This window comes from Vicugna pacos, unplaced genomic scaffold (genome assembly GCF_048564905.1).
Source record: "Vicugna pacos unplaced genomic scaffold, VicPac4 scaffold_15, whole genome shotgun sequence".
Taxonomy (NCBI): domain Eukaryota; kingdom Metazoa; phylum Chordata; class Mammalia; order Artiodactyla; family Camelidae; genus Vicugna; species Vicugna pacos.
In genome coordinates, this window is record NW_027328736.1 from 2,207,175 (window position 1) to 2,224,570 (window position 17,396).

General features: G+C 53.1%; 1 protein-coding gene across 1 annotated transcript; it reads left to right on the forward strand.

Annotated features, from left to right (window-relative positions):
• Positions 1–320: 320 nt before the first annotated feature.
• LOC102534752 (tripartite motif-containing protein 16-like) lies at positions 321–15,824 on the forward strand. The gene is made up of 6 exons (XM_072957014.1): positions 321–1,100; positions 7,099–7,194; positions 8,890–9,123; positions 11,310–11,475; positions 11,927–12,022; positions 14,894–15,824. Exons 1-6 carry the CDS (start codon positions 540–542, stop codon positions 15,193–15,195), a joined length of 1,455 nt encoding a protein of 484 aa, XP_072813115.1. The 5' UTR covers positions 321–539; the 3' UTR covers positions 15,196–15,824.
• The last annotated feature ends 1,572 nt before the right edge of the window (positions 15,825–17,396 follow it).

Consider the following 17,396-nt stretch of genomic DNA (forward strand, 5'->3'; position numbering starts at 1 on the left):
ATGTCTAGGAACACCTTAGTAAGTGGGCAGGGCCCCCCATCCCCCCACGAGCCCCTGGGCAGGTGTTCAGGTGTCGGAATGGAGCTTTATGTGGAAGGAGACAAGGTCTTCCTGACTCTCCCGATCGCCACTGAAAACCCACCTGTAGCCTGTCTCCTGGAGATGGGAAAGGATGAAAGCCTGTCCTGTGGCTGAAGTCCTTACATTTTGGGTCCCTTTGAAACCTGAAAACAAAAAATGGAGCCAGTCAGGCCACACAAAGCAGAGTGAACTTCTGCCCGCAGAGCTCAGGAATCTCTGGTCTTTTCAGAGCGGGCCTGGTGGCAGGGCTGAGTCTGTGGGGGACTGACTAACACAGGAGTCGGAGTTCTGGGTCTGGGCAGGAGGAGGGGCAGGGCTGGCCACCCTGAGCCTGAGCAGTCGGTCGGCCTGTGTCACCGCCGCTGGCTGGTGTCCAAGCTCAAGCGGGGTAATGACTGCGTGAGCTCCCCAGGGGGAGGAAACAGTTAAAACTCTGCAGCAGCTGCAGTCATCTGGGCATGGTTCCCTTGTCTGACTCGCAGCGGGATCCTGGGCCAAGGGGCAGACTGATGGACAGACAGCGAGCCTTCCACATGGCCGAGCTGGATCTGATGGCTCCAGGGCCACTGCCCAGGGTCCCCGCTCACCCGCTGACCACGCTCAGCCCAGACTCTGGGTTGGCCAGCCCCGGGGAAGGAGAGGACATGGGTCCCCCGGGGACCCCCCCAGAGGGGACAGTCTCTGCGTGGCCGGGCAGGCCCGGGGTGGAGGCGGAGGAGGAGGTCCTGTGCGACTTCTGCCTCGGGGCCAGCAGGGTGAGGGCCATGAAGTCCTGCCTGACCTGCATGGTCAACTACTGCCCGGAACACCTGTGGCCGCACCAGGAGAACAGCAGGCTGCATGGCCACCAGCTGGCCGAGCCTGTCAAGGACCAGGACCTGCGCGTCTGCCTGGCCCACCGCCGCCCACTGGTCGCCTTCTGCTGCCCCGATGGGCAGTGCATCTGCCAGGAGTGTGGCCAGGGTGAGCACTGGGGTCATGCTGCGGTCTCCTTGGATGCTGCCCGCAGGGACAAGGAGGTGAGTGCTGGGGTCCACCCAAAAGAGAGAGGTGGGGAGACCCTGTGCCCAGGGAAACTGGAGTGGGTCACTCTGTCCCAGCTCGGTCCTGCTGTCCCTGTGCCCGCTCTGTCCATGTCTGTCGCTCCTCTTCCTGGCAGTCTCCTGCTGTTTCTCACTTAGCTTTCGGTGACTGACCCGTGCTTGGGTGCGGGGCTGAGGGCAGAGGTGTTTCCCTCTGGCTGGATCTGGGTGGCAATGAATGAAATGCAAACTTCGGCAGAAATTCAAGAGCAAAGAACAAAACTTCCCCCTAATTTCTCTTCCCCGCTTTACCTGAAACGAGAGATCAGTAGACAGGGCCCCTCTGAGATACCGGGCATGACATCCAAGGGCTTGAACAGTGTCGAGGTAACAGAGAATGGGAAACTTCCCTCCAGGTACAATGTCAAGGTTGGCTTACCTGGGGAAGTAAACCTCATCAGACAGATGTACCAGAAGAGACTGAGAAACACTGTTCTCCGAGCCTGTGACTTTATTCCCATCAGATAGGGAAACTGTTTCCAGAACAACTGGCTTTCCTTTGCCCAAAAGCCGAGAGCCTGAAGAAGCTCCCGGGCTCGGAGTCACTGGCTGTTTCTCATACGTTGACTTTCCAGGAGCACTTCTTTCTCAGTGGGGAGTGCAGTTGACTTTTGTCCCACGCGTCTTGTGTTCACACTCCCTGCAGCTCCCTGTTGGCACTGACCATGGCCGCCGGGGCCCGAGGCAGCTTCTGGGCCCAGGGACCCTGGGCCGCTGAGGAAGGAGCTTTCCAAGGACAGGCTACTTGCCAGGGTCCCTCCTCCATGCCCTCCCTTGGATTTCATCCAGTGTTAGTGGGAATTCTTCTGGAAAGCTCTGTGTTCCAGGTGCCAATGAGTCACGTTTTCCAGCTCTACAGTCCCCTTGCTAACTGTTCCCAGCACCTCCAAGGTCGGGGAATGTCCGGTCAGGAGAGCAGGTCACTGCCACCCACCCCCCACACTCACAGCCGAGATGAGACTCTGGGTCATCAGACAGGTGAGAGGACAGCAGCCCAGGTCCTTGAGGAAATCCACCTTCATGGAGCATTGCCAGCTGCTAAACGCTTTCCGTGGGTTTCCCCATCCAGTCCTCGAATGACTCAGTGAGGTGGTGACTCCTCATCTTCACTGCGTTTGTCCAAACTCCTGCAAACGGCTAAGTCAGGAAGTGAGGGATGGAAGCTTCTGGAAAGCCGCCCACTGGAGGAACACAGGCAAAGACCCCAAGATCACGGTATTATAGCCTTACTTTTTGTTTGTTCTTTTGCACACAAAACCTGCCACTCTTAGAGTAGCAAGATAAAGGCAAAGTGTACTGCTCTTCCCTTATTCAGGGTGTAATATCTGAATTCTATGATATGTAACTGGAAAAGGGATGTGTGCACACGTTGAGAAACTATCTCTGTGAAATCCTGCAATGGATTTTACCCAGAAAATGTCCCCCTCCTGCCCTGGGTGTCCCATCCCCCTCCTCAGAGGCAAATGCCACCATTTACAGTTTCTTCTGTCTCTCAGAAATTCTGTGCCTGTGGTGGCACAGGTACAACGTGAATTTGAAACGTAGTGGAAGCTGGTGCATGACGGAGACTGAGGGTAACTGTAACTTTGAACAGGGGGACTTGTGTGGAACCCCAAACTCAGACATCTTAGGAGAGCTGTGTGTGGGGAAGCACAGACAACTGGGTACCGGCCCTCAGGCGGTTTGGTGCTGAACGCACTCGAGGTTATAGGTTCAATGCAGCAGCTCTGTGCCCCAGGTCCCTGGAGCTGGCCCAGGTCACAGCCTCTGCTCACTGGTCTGCCTGTGAGAGTTCGTGCCTTTCCATCCTGTCTCCTTGCTTTCTATGCGGGGAGTAGGTACGCTCTGTAAGTATAGCCAGGCTCTAGATGGCCCTGCCCCATCTTTGGAGCCCGAGAGACCAGCTCAGAAGACACAGTTGATGTATGCGACAAGGCTACACCTGCCACCAGGGCTATTTTGCAAGTTTTGTTAGACATCAGTAAGGCTCCAGAAACTCAGTCTTTCCTCCAGCCAGCCCAGACCTGCTGGAGCTGCTTGCTGAAGGTCACTGTGGACCACGTTAAGGGCTGGTTACTCAGGCAGGCCTGCCGTGCAGCGGGGACTGAGACTGGAGGGGTCAGCCGTGAGAACACGAGCAGCTGGGACCCTGCATCCGGTCCGCAGAGCAGCCGATCGCTCAGCTCGCTGACTGAGCCCCTTCAGAAGCCCCACGCTGTCTCACGGGGCCAGTGGGCAGACCCTCTGTTTGGATCTGGGCGTTCTGGGTGTTCTTTGCTTGTTTGTTCTGTCTGCTGGGCTTCCAGAGCCCAGCTCTCCCCAGTGGGGACTCAGCTCTTCCTCCTGCCTAGGCCAGCTTCCTGGGGCCTCTTAGCATTTTTTGTTAATTGAAATACAGTTGATTTACAATGTTGTGTTAGTTTCAGGTGTACAGCATAGTGACTCAATTATACACACACATATATTCTTTTTCAGATTCTTTTCCGTTGTAGGTTATTACAAAGTATTGACTATAGTTCCCTGTGCTGTACAGTAGGACCTTGTTGTTTATCTATTTTATAGTGGATCATATGGTAACTCTATTTTTAGTTCTTTAAGGCACCTCCATACTCTTCTTACTGGCTGGGGCCCCTTAGCTTTTAAGAGTGGCTCGTCTTAACTCCTCTCGCCTTCCCTGACCTCAGGCTCACTGCCGTGGAAGTGAGGCTGTGTGTGTGCGTGTGCATGTGCTTTGGGAAATTTGCACTCCTTCTGTGACTGCCTTTCTGTTTATTCTGACCCATGAATTGCATGTGACTCATTCCTGTTCCTCGTCAAGTTTTTCAAACATCATCGAGCGTTTCCCACGGGCTAAGTGTGAGGCTTCCCTGCCTGTCTCAGGGAGTGTGGGCTCGAACCAGGAAGGCCGGGCAGGTCCCTGGTTCCCGGGGTTCCACAGGGCTGGGGACACAACTGTCCTGCCACGTGTTCCGAGGAGGGAGGCCCCACAGTCAGGCCAGGGCGGGGATCTTGGAGAGGGAAGACGTGAGCTGGGCCCTATCTGAGATCTTGACGTCCATGTGTGGCGGGTCATTGTATCCAACCTCAGCATTCGTTCCAGAAGGTTCGGGACTGGGTGCTGACTGCAGACCCAGTCCCCAGACAGAGCAGGGGCCAAGTTCTGAGAGCCACAAGGCATCAGGGTTCGGGGAGCAGCTAACCAGCACTGTTCATGGCCCATTGGCTGCCAAAAGGCGGGTGCTCTGAGGCCATTCAGGAAAAGGATTTCCCCTAGAATTTCTGAGGAATGCCTTGGACTCAGTGTTATGTAACCTTGTTTTTCTCTTCTTTCTTTTTTTTTAACATTTTTTTTGATTTATAATGATTTTACAATGTTGTGTCAAATTCCAGTGTAGAGCACAATTTTTCAGTTATACATGAACATATATATATTCATTGTCACATTTTTTTCTCTGTGAGCTACCATAAGATCTTGTATATATTTCCCTGTGTTGTACAGTATAATCTTATTTTTCTATTCTACAATTTTGAAATCCCAGACTATCTCTTCCCACCCTCTGCCCCCCTGGCAACCACAAGTTTGTATTCTATGTCTGTCAGTCTATTTCTGTTTTGTATCTATGCTTTGTTTTTTTGTTTGTTTGTTTTGTTTTGTTTTGTTTTTAGATTCCACATATGAGCGATCTCATATGGTATTTTTCTTTCTCTTTCTGGCTTACTTCACTTGGAATGACATTCTCCAGGAGCATCCATGTTGCTGTAAATGGCGTTATGTTGTTGGTTTTTATGGCTGAGTAGTATTCCATTGTATAAATATACCACATCTTCTTTTAACCTTGTTTTTCTTACACATTCTCCTGGGCTGTAAGTGTTTCAAGAGCAGGGAGGGTCTTATATACTGGACTGGCACATAGTGGGTTCTGACCAGTGACGGAGGAACAGAGTCGGCCCAGGGAGGGGGAACTCTAGCGTTCCCAGAGCAGGCTCTCCAGAAGGGAAACACAAAGGAAGTGACACCAACTGGGATTTCCTCTCTTCTCACTCCCTTTGCTGTTCCTGACCTGGCCACCAACCTCCGGGTGCCCCTCTGCCCTGGAGGTAGAAGCAAAAACGATTCTGCTGACATACCTTGTGGCACCAGAGGAGACTCTACACGGTGTGATGAGGGTCATAAAGCCAGCGGGTGGCAGGTGTTTGGACCTCGATGCCATGGCTTTTATACAACATCTGTTGTTACCCTGCTGACGCAGGCAGGACTCTCCGTGCCCTTCGATGTGGAGCCGTCCCCGCTCATTGGCACTGCTGTCCTTTGGTGCAGGGCCCGCCCTGGCCTGAGGTGTGCACACTGCTGAAGTCCTGGGAAACCCCAGAGCCAGGGTCGGAGACACCCCGTCATTTTCTGGGAACAGGAATAACTGGAGATACTGATCTCCCAAAGCGGCCCCACCTATTGTGGTAATGGGGAGTGCCTGCTCTTGGGGTGACTCACTCAGAGGTCCCCATCAGACTCCGGAGTCCTTTTCTCCTTTTATGGCATCTGCAGACAGAGGGGAGATGCCCCCTCACTGGACACTGTCTGGGGGTCCCTGGATCATGCTGGGCCGGTCGCTTCAACATGCTCTCACAGCCACGCTTGCTGCTGCTGGGGTTCTGCTGTGTCTTCCATCTCCTTCGAACAAGAGTTCATGTTTTCCCACTACCATGAAGCAGGTCACTGGGCGGGCCTTTTAGACAGACCAAGACCCCACGATTGCCCCCTAATAGGCCAGGCCCTGCTGCCTCCCCTGCCACCCACTTCCGGGCACCAAACCTCAGGTCTCTAGGTGGGAGGTCACCCGGGCTCTCTCTGCCCTGATTCAGTGCCCCAGGGCCTGAGCAAGAGTTACCTGCCTTCTGCAGGGTGAGGCGGATCCGCGCCTGCCTGGGCTCCCTCCGGAGCCTGGGATTCCCGCAGGCTCCAGGGGGAGGAGGGGAGCAGCCCTCGAGTTAGGGCTGCTCGTGCACAGCGACTCACAGTCGAGCGCACGTGCACGCTGCTGTTAAAGGGGCGAAAGCTCTGCTCTGTGCTGCTGCGGCCTTGTGTCCTCCGCAGCCAGGAAGGTGACGGGGCCTGAAAGTCTGCAGAGGCTTGGGTTTCGTGCCTTGGCAGGCTTCAGAAAGTGCTCAGGGAGCCCTAGGAGGCAAGACAGGAGATGGGTGGTGGGGTCCGAGCAGGTGAACCCAAGGTTCTCGGCAGACACTGGCCTCGGCCGGGAGGGTTCGCTCCACCGGCCTCCAGGAGAGAGAGGGTCCCTGATGGAAAGCAGCCAGGGGATGCTGGTGACAGTGTCGATGCGATAAGGGCACCGCTGATGTTGATTACACTTACAACATGCCCGCCACTGTCCAGAGTTCCTGTAAACATGCATGGTCTCATCCCGTCCCCAGTGACCCCATAAATTAGGCCCTTTAGCGTCTCCCCATTTCATGGTTGGAGAAATGGAAGTGTGGAGGCGTTAAGGTGATTTTTGCAAAGTCTCAGCTGCCAAGCAGAACCTGTGTGATCCCTCGCCCCAGTTCCACACCTGCTCTGTTCTGAGGCTGGAAGGCCGGGGCTCAACTCCACTGACAACTGCGTGACCTTGGATAGGTGGCCCCATTTCATCACCCGTGAAATGGAGGTGATGGATTTACGCACCCTGGGCATGGTTGGGATGATACATGGTAATGCACAGAGATGTCTAGTGATGACCAGTGCAGCGCAACAGCTGGTGCAGCCGAGCTCAGCCCCGGAGGGGACCCTCTGTGCCTCTGCTGAGGGCTCTCCAAGCTGCCTTCTGAGAGCAGCTTCTGAGGCAGACTAAGATGGACAAGGGGCGATGGTGCTGTTGCCCCTGGGATCCCTCCCCATGCCCTGGGCTCCCTCCTCTGTAACGCTGTCCTTTCCTCTTCCCAGGTGGAGCTTCGGGGCACCCAGTTAGACCTGGAGCGGAAGCTCCAGCTGAATGAAAATGCCATCGCCAGGCTCCAAGCCAACCATAAATCCATCTTGGTAAGGCTGGCCGGGCTCCCCTGCTGGGTTTCAGCACACCTGACTGCTGCTGCGCACTCAGCCAGGTGCCCCCGGGTTGGGTCGTAGGACGGGGCGCAGCCGTGGGGATCCCTGCCTCACCCCTGCTGAGGGACCGGGTAGAATGAAGGTTAAAAGAGCAGGCTCTGGAGACAAGAACTGGGCCCAGCTGTGTGGTCTGGGGCAAAGCACTTAACTCAGTGGTGCTTCAGCTTCCTTACCTAAGAAATGGGGCCCATGATGGTGCAGTCGTCCCTTGGTCTCCACGGGGACTGGTTCCAGGACAACCTCAGCCTCCACCATGGTGCCAAAATCCACGGATGCACAGGTCCCTTATATAAAGCGGCCTCGTATTTTCATGGAACCTGTCACATCCTCCCAGATACTTTAAACCACCTCTGGGTTGCTTATAATAGCTGATCTAATGTAGACACTGTGTAAATAATTGTTGGCTTGGCAAGTTTGAGTTTTGCTTTTTGGAACTTTCTGGTATATTTTCCCCCAAATATTTTCCAGTGGTTGGTTGAATTTGTGACTGTGGAACCCAGAGATACAGAGGGCCATCTGTACCTACCTTTTTGAGGTTGCCATGAGATAATATGTATGCAGTGCTCAGAACAGTGCCTGGCACATGATACAAACTGTGTGGCTGTTATTTGTTACCATTTTATGTAATTAAAAAAGTGACTAGACAGGCAGCAGGACTCCAAGAGGAACAGAAAACGGCACCTGGAGGGGCCGTTCAGAGAGCTCTTGGATGGAATGGGCGCGGGGGGCAGTGCGGGAGACTGAGGCAGGCCGAGAACGGGCCCTGGGCTGTGGAGCGGGGTGGAGGGAGTGCGAGCACAGGAGATGGTACCCAGGACCTTGCCATGAAGCTTAACAATGTCATTTCGAACTGGACACTGTCGGGGGAGCTGTCAGCACCAGGACTTAAAGCCGCCACAGAGAGAAGGAAACCGTTTAAAACTCGGATTGATGATCTAAATATGATATGCCTGAAAGCATTTACAAGGGATGTTCACCCTGTGAAAGGGCTGAATCCCACATGCACAGGTGCCATTGCGCGGACCCTCAGTATGGATCACATGGAGCTTGTTTTATACACTTTTGAATGTAGCAGTCCATTCCGCACAGGTGTGCTCGGTCTGAAATCCTCAGGTGCTGTGGTCACCTGCACACGCCCTAAACATTTTGTGCCTGGCCCGGACACCGTAAGATTAGACGTGCTTTTGGCACAGATAGACCCAGTGGGCAGTTTAACTGGCATAATGAAATGCAGAGATAGGCGAATTCGTGCTGCTGATTGGTACAGAGAAGCCAGATTATTAATGTACCACAAGAAATATAACTATCAAGTATACTGCATGCACACCTTGCCCCAGTAGGAAAATCAATTTCAGAAACTCAAAGAGCAGCCCGACTGTCAGAGCTGGACCCAGAGGTCAGATAACTCACTCTCCCCTCAGATGGATGAGGGACTAAGTTAATGATTGGTAAAGAGTTACTTACAGCCTGGAGAGTCCATCCTCTTTTCCCGGGAACCCAGGATTCATATGAGCATGAAGTCTTCCATTTATGATAGAAAATTGCTCCCCAATATGCAGGTTTCTCAGGTTTGCTTTGAGACAGCTGGATGCCTGGCTCACAGGCTTTTCCCTGCCCGCCATCCCCCAGGTATCAGTGTCCGAGGTGAAGGCCGTGGCTGAGGAGCAGTTTGGGGAGCTCCTTGCTGCCATGAGGAAGGCCCAGGGCGACATGATGCTTTTCTTGGAGGAGAAGGAGCAAGCGGCTCTGGGCCAGGCCAACGGCATCAAGACCCACCTGGAGCACAGGAGCGCGGAGATGGAGAGGACCAGGCAGGAGCTGGAGCGGATTTCTGCCATCGGCAACACTGTGCTGTTCCTGGAGGTACTGTCAGCCATGCCGCGGACGCCAGGGGACACCCTCTGCTTGGAAGGGGACTGCTCCTTGATAAATGGGGTGCACAGGGAGTTCTGGGACAGAGGGAAGCAGGTCTTGACTCGGCAGAGGACAGGAGGACCGGAGGGAAGGCTTCCCAGAGTGGGGCGGCAGGAACCGGGTCGTGGAAGATGAGTCACGTCCCAGGAGAAGGAACCGCGTGTGCAGAACCAAGGCAGAGAGGTTTGTGAAAGCACAGCCGATCTGGGGAGCTAAGTGGCTTTCACAGGATGGGGTGGGGGGTGCCGGGCACAGAGTGAAGGGAGGTGAGGCTGGCAGGGCCAGGCAGGTGTCTGGCTGCGAGAGAAGTTTGTTCATCCTGAAATGAAGCTGCAGCAGCTGGGGGAGGACGTCAGATGAAGAATGATGAGCTCAGGTCTGTGTGCTCCACAGACCACCCCGACTGCTGGGCAGAGGCTGGCCTGGCTGGGGTGAGAATAGTCCTGCTGCCTTTCAGAGAGGGGTGCGTGTGCTGGGTGACTGAGGAGTGACTGAGGACGGCCCAGTAGAGGAGACGGGGGCTTTCATTACACGTGCTGTTCGTTGTAGGTTAAGCCACATGCCCTCAGAACCAGACCCGAAGGACACGAACCTGCAGGGAAGGAAACTAGGTTGTGAATTCCATCATCCTGGGTCCATCGGTAGAGCGCTGTGTAGTTTTTGGCAAGACGCTTAACCTCTCTGGGTCTCAAATTCCTCATTTATCAAACAACCAAGGCAGAGTCAATCATTTCCGAGGCTCCTTCAGCTCTAATATTCCTAAACACAAATAATTTTGGATTGTATGTTCGAAAAAATTCCCTTCTAGTTACAACAAAATGTTTGTTGTGAAAAAAACACTTGGAAAATACAGAAAAATATGAAGGACCACAATCCACACTCCCACCACCCAAAAATAAGCATCGTTAACCTTGTAATGACTAGGAGAAAGAGCACCAGGCAGAAAGGGAGACAGAAACACTGAAGGATGTCCTGTTCCTTCAGCTTTCAATATCAAAGCAAAGGAAATATGTCATGCATTTCCGCAAAGAGTATATAAATAATTTCTCCTTATTTTTTCATCTTTTGTAACTTTAACATAAAAAATCTAACAAAAACATATTTTAGTACAGGATAACTTAGTTCAATTAAACATAACTTCTTTTTCCCTCAATTTGCAGCCATTGGAAATGACCACATGTATTGTCCACCAGTAATTTGAAGTGTTACTTTTATCATATACGGTGCTAAATCTATATACAGCCTTAAAATGTTTATTTTTCTATCACGTCTCTGCCTTGGACTTTTTCTTCCATTAATCTAACCATTTTAGTACAACTGTTTCCATCACTAAGTTTTCTGCTGTATCCAGTCTGCAATTCAGTGCTTCAATTGCCTTTGAATTTTGGTAACATGTTACATCTAAAAGCAGACTATCCTGATCACTGCCAAGTTTTGAAGCATAAACGGCTTAGTGTGAAAAAGCATTTCAAACTCCAAAGCACAGAACAAGAATTAGGGAAAACTCTGTATCAGATTGAGCCTGGAAGAAAAAGGCAGCAAACTTTCTTGTCCGAGGATTTGTCTGCGATCTTCCAAGTGCTGCACCAGCTCCTCCATCCCAACTGTGGCTTGTGTTTAAGTTATTACAAAAAAAGTACTGAAGGAATGAATGTTGCAGGACTGCTCCCTGCATCTGGGCTGTTGGCATAGCATTTTGTTCTTTGGTTCCCTGTCTGGGTTGTGTGTTGCAGCTGTTCTTGGTGTCTAGTATCCTTTGATTTTTATTTATTTATTTATCTATCTATCTATCTATCTATCTATCTATCTATCTATCTATCTATCTACTTTTGGGGCTTGTCTGATATTTTTTCATTCTTATTTTTAATTGAAGTGTAGTCGATTTACAATGTTAGTTTCAGGCGTACAGCAAAGTCTCCTGATTTTTAAAAGCCCGCTTTCCCAGTTTAAAAAAACAAATAAATGCTTCCTATGTTGTCAGACGCTGAACTGGACACATAACCTGCACTCTCTTTGTGAAGCGCATGTTACCAGGAGCCCATTTTACAGATGTGGGAGGTTAACATTGAGGAGGGCTGCCTGGATTAAGGAATGCAGATGCCAGGGCAAGTGCTGCTGTGTTTCCTTCCCCGCAGGAGTACTGCAAGTTCAAGAACGCGGAGGACTGCGCCTTCCCGAGTGTTTACATCGGACTCAAGGACAAGCTCTCCGGCATGCGCAAGGTCATCGTGGACTCCACCGCGCACTTGATCCAGCTGCTGCAGAGCTACAAGGAGAAGCTCCAGGAGAGCTCCAGGGAGGGTGAGGAGCCATGCTCTGTGGTGTCTCCGAGCGGTCCACGGGGGAAGTGAGAGAGTCGGGGCAGGGCAGAATTGGGGCGGGGGGCCTCATCTTCAAAGCCATCCTTCTGCTAGACCGTGGTGCTAACAGACACTTACCTTGATGATTTTATTTTACCATGAAGACCCAGAGAACGTGATTTAGTCACATCATGCGATTGGCCGGCATCTCCAGGACTAGTTTCTGAGGTTGCTAATGCCTGTCCTTTCAAGTGAAGTCCAGGTCAGGCTGGCACCTTTCCTCAGCGTGTGTTACTTCATGGGCCACTGAGCAGGGTTCTCTGAGACATGACTGGTCTCCAGTCCCGTCTTCCCACTGGAAGCCCAGGGAAGAGTGGTGGTGGTGGGGCCTGGCTTCTTCGAGTCCCCTGCCCACCTGGACAGGTGTGCACTCACAGCTCTTGATTTTCTAGAGGAGTACAACATCAGGACTCAGGTGTTGGCTGTCACTGAGCACAGACATCGGACCTCGAAGCCCAAGCCCCGCACCAGACAGCAGTTCCTGCAGTGTAAGTTGTGAGCAGCCCCTCCCCAGGCTGGCGGTCCGAGTGACGCTTTGGAAGCCAGCACGCCCCCCTCACGTAGCTTTCAGGCTCTTGCAGCCTCAGGTCCAGCCTTAAGTGGCACACTAAGACAACACTAATTTAAACAGATTTTGAACTTTTTATCTTGAGACAGTTTCAAACTTACAGAAACACTGCCAAAGCAGCACCAAGAGCTCACATACACCTTTCACCCAGCGTCTCCAAACATTGGCACTTTATGTAACTACAAGGTGTGGCCCCAAACCAGGAAATGAATAGCACTGCTGCAGGGGTGTTACCCCCACCCGTGGAATTGAGTCAGGTTTCACCATGTGTTCTTACTAATGTCCTTCTTCTGGCCAGAAGTCTGATCCAGGGTCAGAGATGTTTCCTTGTCTCCTTGGCCTCCTCCAGTCTGGGTCCAGTCCCTTTGTCTGTCTTGGCCCTTTTGAAGATCCTGGCTAGTTACCAAATGGCTCCCTTGTAAGTCTGAAGTGGCCAGAATCGCCCAGCCCATTGTCCTGTCATTGTGTGGGCTTGTCCCAGTCCGTTAGCATTTTAAAAAAGGCTGTGTTTCTAATCAGCACTTTGTTATGGTTAACAAGGCGGGAGGTTCAGTTCCTCGTGGAAGGATGGCATCTCTGCGGCCAAGGCCATTTTTGGGCCACGTGGCTACTTTGTCTCTTCAGCATGTGCCATTGAGCCCTGCTTCTGCTTGTTTTCGGGGGGTGACCGCTGACGGGCTGACCCCTGAACCCCCTCTGCTCCGGTTATGACGTGATGGCCACTTCTTGTTCTTGCCACAGCTCTGCATTTTCCCCAGGACCTCTGGGCTTCTCCACAGTTTTTAAAAACATTTATCCTTTCCTGCTTCCTGACAGATGCACATCTATGTTTTGCAAACAGATAACAGTTAACACGAGGAGCTAGACACTCCTTATTCTTAACATTAAAATAAAAATGAAACACAGCCTTTTTCAAACACGATGGTAACTTTTCTTCTTTGAGTATTGCTACGGACTTTTAGCCTCTTTTGGACTCAGAGTGTTTCACGGGTCCAAGTTCCATCAAATTGTCAACATGACCAGTGGGGAGCCACTTGTCAGCTGCCTCTTTGTCCTCTGAGCGTTGACATTCTGCCCTTGGCATTCTTCAAAGTATCATGGCGTTCTGGCACTAACCGAGTGTCCCCGACTCATTCTGGTTTTCTCGACCCAGGGCATGGCATCACATACTCTGTAAGGAGTCCTGAGTCCCCTTAGATGTGAGAGTATTCTCGTGCTGACTCACAGGGCCAGTGTTCACTGAGCATCTTCCTGGAGCTAGAAGCCCAGGGTAGAGTCCTGGATAGAATGTGGAGCTTACAGAGTAGAAGGAGGACACATGTGAAACACATGAATAAGTAATTACACATCGTGACGAGTACCACGCAGTTCAGAGGGCGGGGTGCTCTGCGACGCAGTGATGGGGTGGTGGCCTCCGAGGAGTGACTCACAGCAGCAACCTGAACGGATCAGTTGGGATCTCTCAGACTCGGTTGGGGCGATGGCCCCATCATGGAGGGAAGAGTCTGTGCCAAAGCCCGGAGCCAGTTCAGGATTGGGTGGGTCTGAGGTCAGGGGGCTGGAGCGTGGAGGTCAAGGGGGAGAGGGCAGGAGACGAGGCTGGAGATGCAGGCAAGGGCCAGTCCCCAGGGCTGTGCAGGCCAGAGTTGGGGGTCACTGCTTTATCCCAAGGGCAGGGGCACCATCAGAGGCGACATGTAGGCCGGGTGACATGATTTAGCCCACAGCACCCTGCTCCACCAGGGAGAAGGTGTGGGGTGCAGGAGATGGAGCTGCTGTGCTGGCTGGATGAGACTTGGCAGCGGCTTGGATGGGGGTGAAGTGGTCTGCTGATTGGGTGGGACCCAGGGCTCAGCTGCTTGTGTATGTGGCAGGGAGGGACCAAATGAGGGAGGATTAGGACAAAAGAAATGTCAAAACTGACTTTGAGGGTGGCTTGAGCAGCTGGGTGCACGGGGGTGCTAATGTCCTCTGGGACCAGGAAGAGAATATGTTGGGGGGACTGTTTGAGGGGAGGGACTGTGTGTGGGGGAGTCTGCCCCATGCCAAGCAGTTCTCCACCAGCTGGGCATCCTACAGTCAAGCTCAGTTCTGACACCGTCTCCCTGGACATGGACCCCACTAGACCCCCCCAACCCCCTCAGATGCCAGTCCCAAGCAGTAGGGTCCCCAGGTGGCCCACACCTTCTGCCTGACTTGGCTGAAGTCAGAAGTCCCCAGGGCCCACCTGGAAGCTCTCCAAAGCCCTGCTGTTGGGGTTTTGTGGCGGCTTCCTCACGCAGGCACCAGTGGCCATTAATGCCAGTCCCAGCCCTTTTCCTTTCTCAAGAGAGTAAGTGTTAGGACTGGGGACCCAAGTTTCTAGTCATGACTTGGTCTTTCTGGTGACCAGCCAACCCCTCCAGGAGCCTGCCTGGAGTTGCCTCAGTAGAACAAAAGACACTTTTATGACCCAGGAAATGGCAAGGGTTTCAGGAGCTCCGTGTCAGGAACTGAGGTCAAAGACCAAATATTAGATGCTCCCAGGGGTCTTGTCACTCAGGAATGAATTGCAAGGTGCTCTGTGCTGGGAACGGGCTGCAGAGACCAGATACGTGTTTCTCGTTGTCAATCACAACATCACACTTGTGTTCTGTTTTCTGGTTTTCACTCGCCTCTTGCCCGGGGCGGGGACCATGCTGGGTAGACGGGGACCAGGAGATGGATGTGTTCGCGGGCTCTGGAGGCCGGCTGGCTTCGAAGGGCTCAGTCCGAGCTGGCCGTCGGTCCCTGACCTTCTGTATGCCCTCAGATGCCTGTGATGTCACCTTCGACCCCGACACGGCACACAGGTACCTCCGGCTGCAGGAGGACAACCGCAAGGTGACCAACACCATGCCCTGGGAGCACCCCTACCTGGACCTCCCCAGCAGGTTCTCGCACTGGCGGCAGGTGCTGTCCCAGCACAGCCTGTACCTGCACAGGTACTACTTCGAGCTGGAGCTCTCCGGGGCCGGCATCTACGTGGGCCTCACCTACAAGGGCATCGACCGCAAGGGCGAGGAGCCCAACAGCTGCATTTCTGGAAACAGCTTCTCCTGGAGCCTCCACTAGGATGGGAAGGAGTTCAGGGCCTGGCACAGCGACACGGAGACCCCGCTCAAGGCCAGCCCTTTCCAGAGGCTGGGGGTCTACGTGGACTTCCTGAGAGGGGTCCTCTCCTTTTACGGCGTGGAGCCCGACGCCATGACTCTGGTCCACAGGTTTGACTGTAAGTTTTCCGAGCCCGTCTACCCCGCCTTCTGGCTTTCCAAGAAGGAAAATGCCGTCCGGATCGTGGATCTGGGAGAGGAGCCCAGGAAGCCAGTGCCGGCCTCGCTGGAGGCTGCACCCTAGACTCCGTGTCCCAGACTCAAGCTGACCACAAAGACGGGGTGGCAGCTTGGCTTTTATGGCTGGCTGGGGGTACAAAGTCCTGGCCAGCTGGTGGTAGCTGGCTTTAGAAGTCATGGGGGTCCCAGAGCAAGGGGAGGGGTCTCTGGCCACTGCCCTGGGCTCCACGCTTCACTGTCTTCTGTGTCGGTTGTAACCCTCGGGGCCCCAAGTCCTCCCATCCTTTTCCAGCGATGCTCTCCTGCCTGCTCACGTGAGCAGCACACTGTGCCCAGAGCTGGCAGCCGGGCATCTTCACAGCCATCAGACACCGCAGAGGAGGCACAATAAATCGCTCACTTCACCTCTCATTCTCCACGTCCCAGACTCTGTTCTGAGTACTTCCCCTGCATCCGCGGGTGGAACCCCCACAGTGGCCCCCCCCGGGGTGGGGTAGATGTTCGCATGTCCCCACTCTGTGGATGAGGAAGCTGTGGTCTGGTGTGTGCAGGGAGGGGGGTGGTTTACCTGCTCAGGGTCACTGTGGTCACACAATGAGTGAGCGGCAGAGCTGGGATTCAAACCCGGGGGAACTTTAACTGCCACTCACCCTGCCCTTCCCCTCAGGTCACGGGCATTATGTGTAGGGGATCATCACATCATGAACCACAGATGTGGGGGTGGGGTGTCTCACACCCTCGATCTCTGTGCACCCCTGCAGGGCGTCCACGATCACGTGCCTCCCACAGATGAGGAGCAGTGGGGGCTCAGAGGGTCTCAGGGCTTGCCCAAGGCCACAGCCCTAGCACCAAACTGATGGGATTCCATCTCTCTCTGACTCCCAAGGCTGGGGCCTCCTGTGTGCAGTCAAGGCTAAGCTGGATTGTGTAACTGCTTCCTTGCTGTCCGTCAGCCTCACGGGATTAACAATCCTAATTTATTTGGACCTTTCGGAACCGGCCCCTCTCAGTTTGTAGCATCTCTGGGGGTAACGTGCCCCTCGTATCCTCAGATACTTTGGGCCTCCTTCCTCCGGGTGCCCCTCCTTGGCCTGGCCTTCCTGCTGGGTTAGATGCTAAGCCACTGTCACCTTTTCTCCAAGTGTCTCAGAAGGGCTTGTCCTGTTAGAAGTGGTCGCCTTCCCAGCCTGATTCCTGTCCCCACCCCAACCTTTTATGGGACCGTCACTGCCAACCAGCCCGGTGATGACTTTGGTCACCTTGCTCTAACAGTTGCGGGTCTCTGGCGTGGGCGCTGGAAATGCTCACAGTATTGCAAACCTTTTGGTTGAATTGAGGGTAGTAACAGTAACAGCAGCAGAGACACGGGTCTCACATACTTGATCTAATCCTGTAAGGCAGCTGTAACTTTTACTATCCGGCTTCATCTCTGCTGTCCTCATAATCAGTAAGATGGAGAAGTGGAGGCTCAGAGAAGCCAGGCAGCTCACTCGAGATCCTACAGCTCCCAGGTACCAGGATCAGTGTGTGAGCTAGTCCTGTCTAAAGGAGACTTGTCCCAGTGTATCCTCAAAGCTCTTTTCTGGGCTGCCCAGCATGTGCAAGGGCCCTGTGGTTGCAGTGGTGAGCTGGGGGCTGTCTTCAGGGTGTAGTCTGTTACAGTCATTTTTCCTATCTTAGCAGTGTGTTTTTATTAGTTGCTGTGAAAAGTGTCAAATCTATGAAAAGCTGAAGGAATTGAAAAGTGAACACTCATATGCTCTTCACCCGTGTTTGCCAGTTATCAGCATCTTGTTACATTTACGCACTATACACATACACAGTATGTGTGTGTGTATTGTGTGTGTGTGTGTGTGTGTGTGTGTACGCATTTATTTTTCTGGCTGAAACTTCCAGGAATGGAGAAGCACAGACACTTCATCCTGAATACGCCAGCATTTAGGAGTGATTTCAAACTGTTTTCTCTGGAAGCTGGGTTCTCTG

Excerpts from the sequence above, each read along its gene's own strand:
- LOC102534752 (XM_072957014.1), top strand. The coding sequence starts at position 540 with ATGGTTCCCTTGTCTGACTCGCAGCGGGATCCTGGGCCAAGGGGCAGA. Across the intron at positions 7,195-8,889 it reads CCAACCATAAATCCATCTTG|GTATCAGTGTCCGAGGTGAA; the intron begins GTAAGGCTGGCC and ends GCCATCCCCCAG. Across the intron at positions 11,476-11,926 it reads CCAGGAGAGCTCCAGGGAGG|AGGAGTACAACATCAGGACT; the intron begins GTGAGGAGCCAT and ends TTGATTTTCTAG.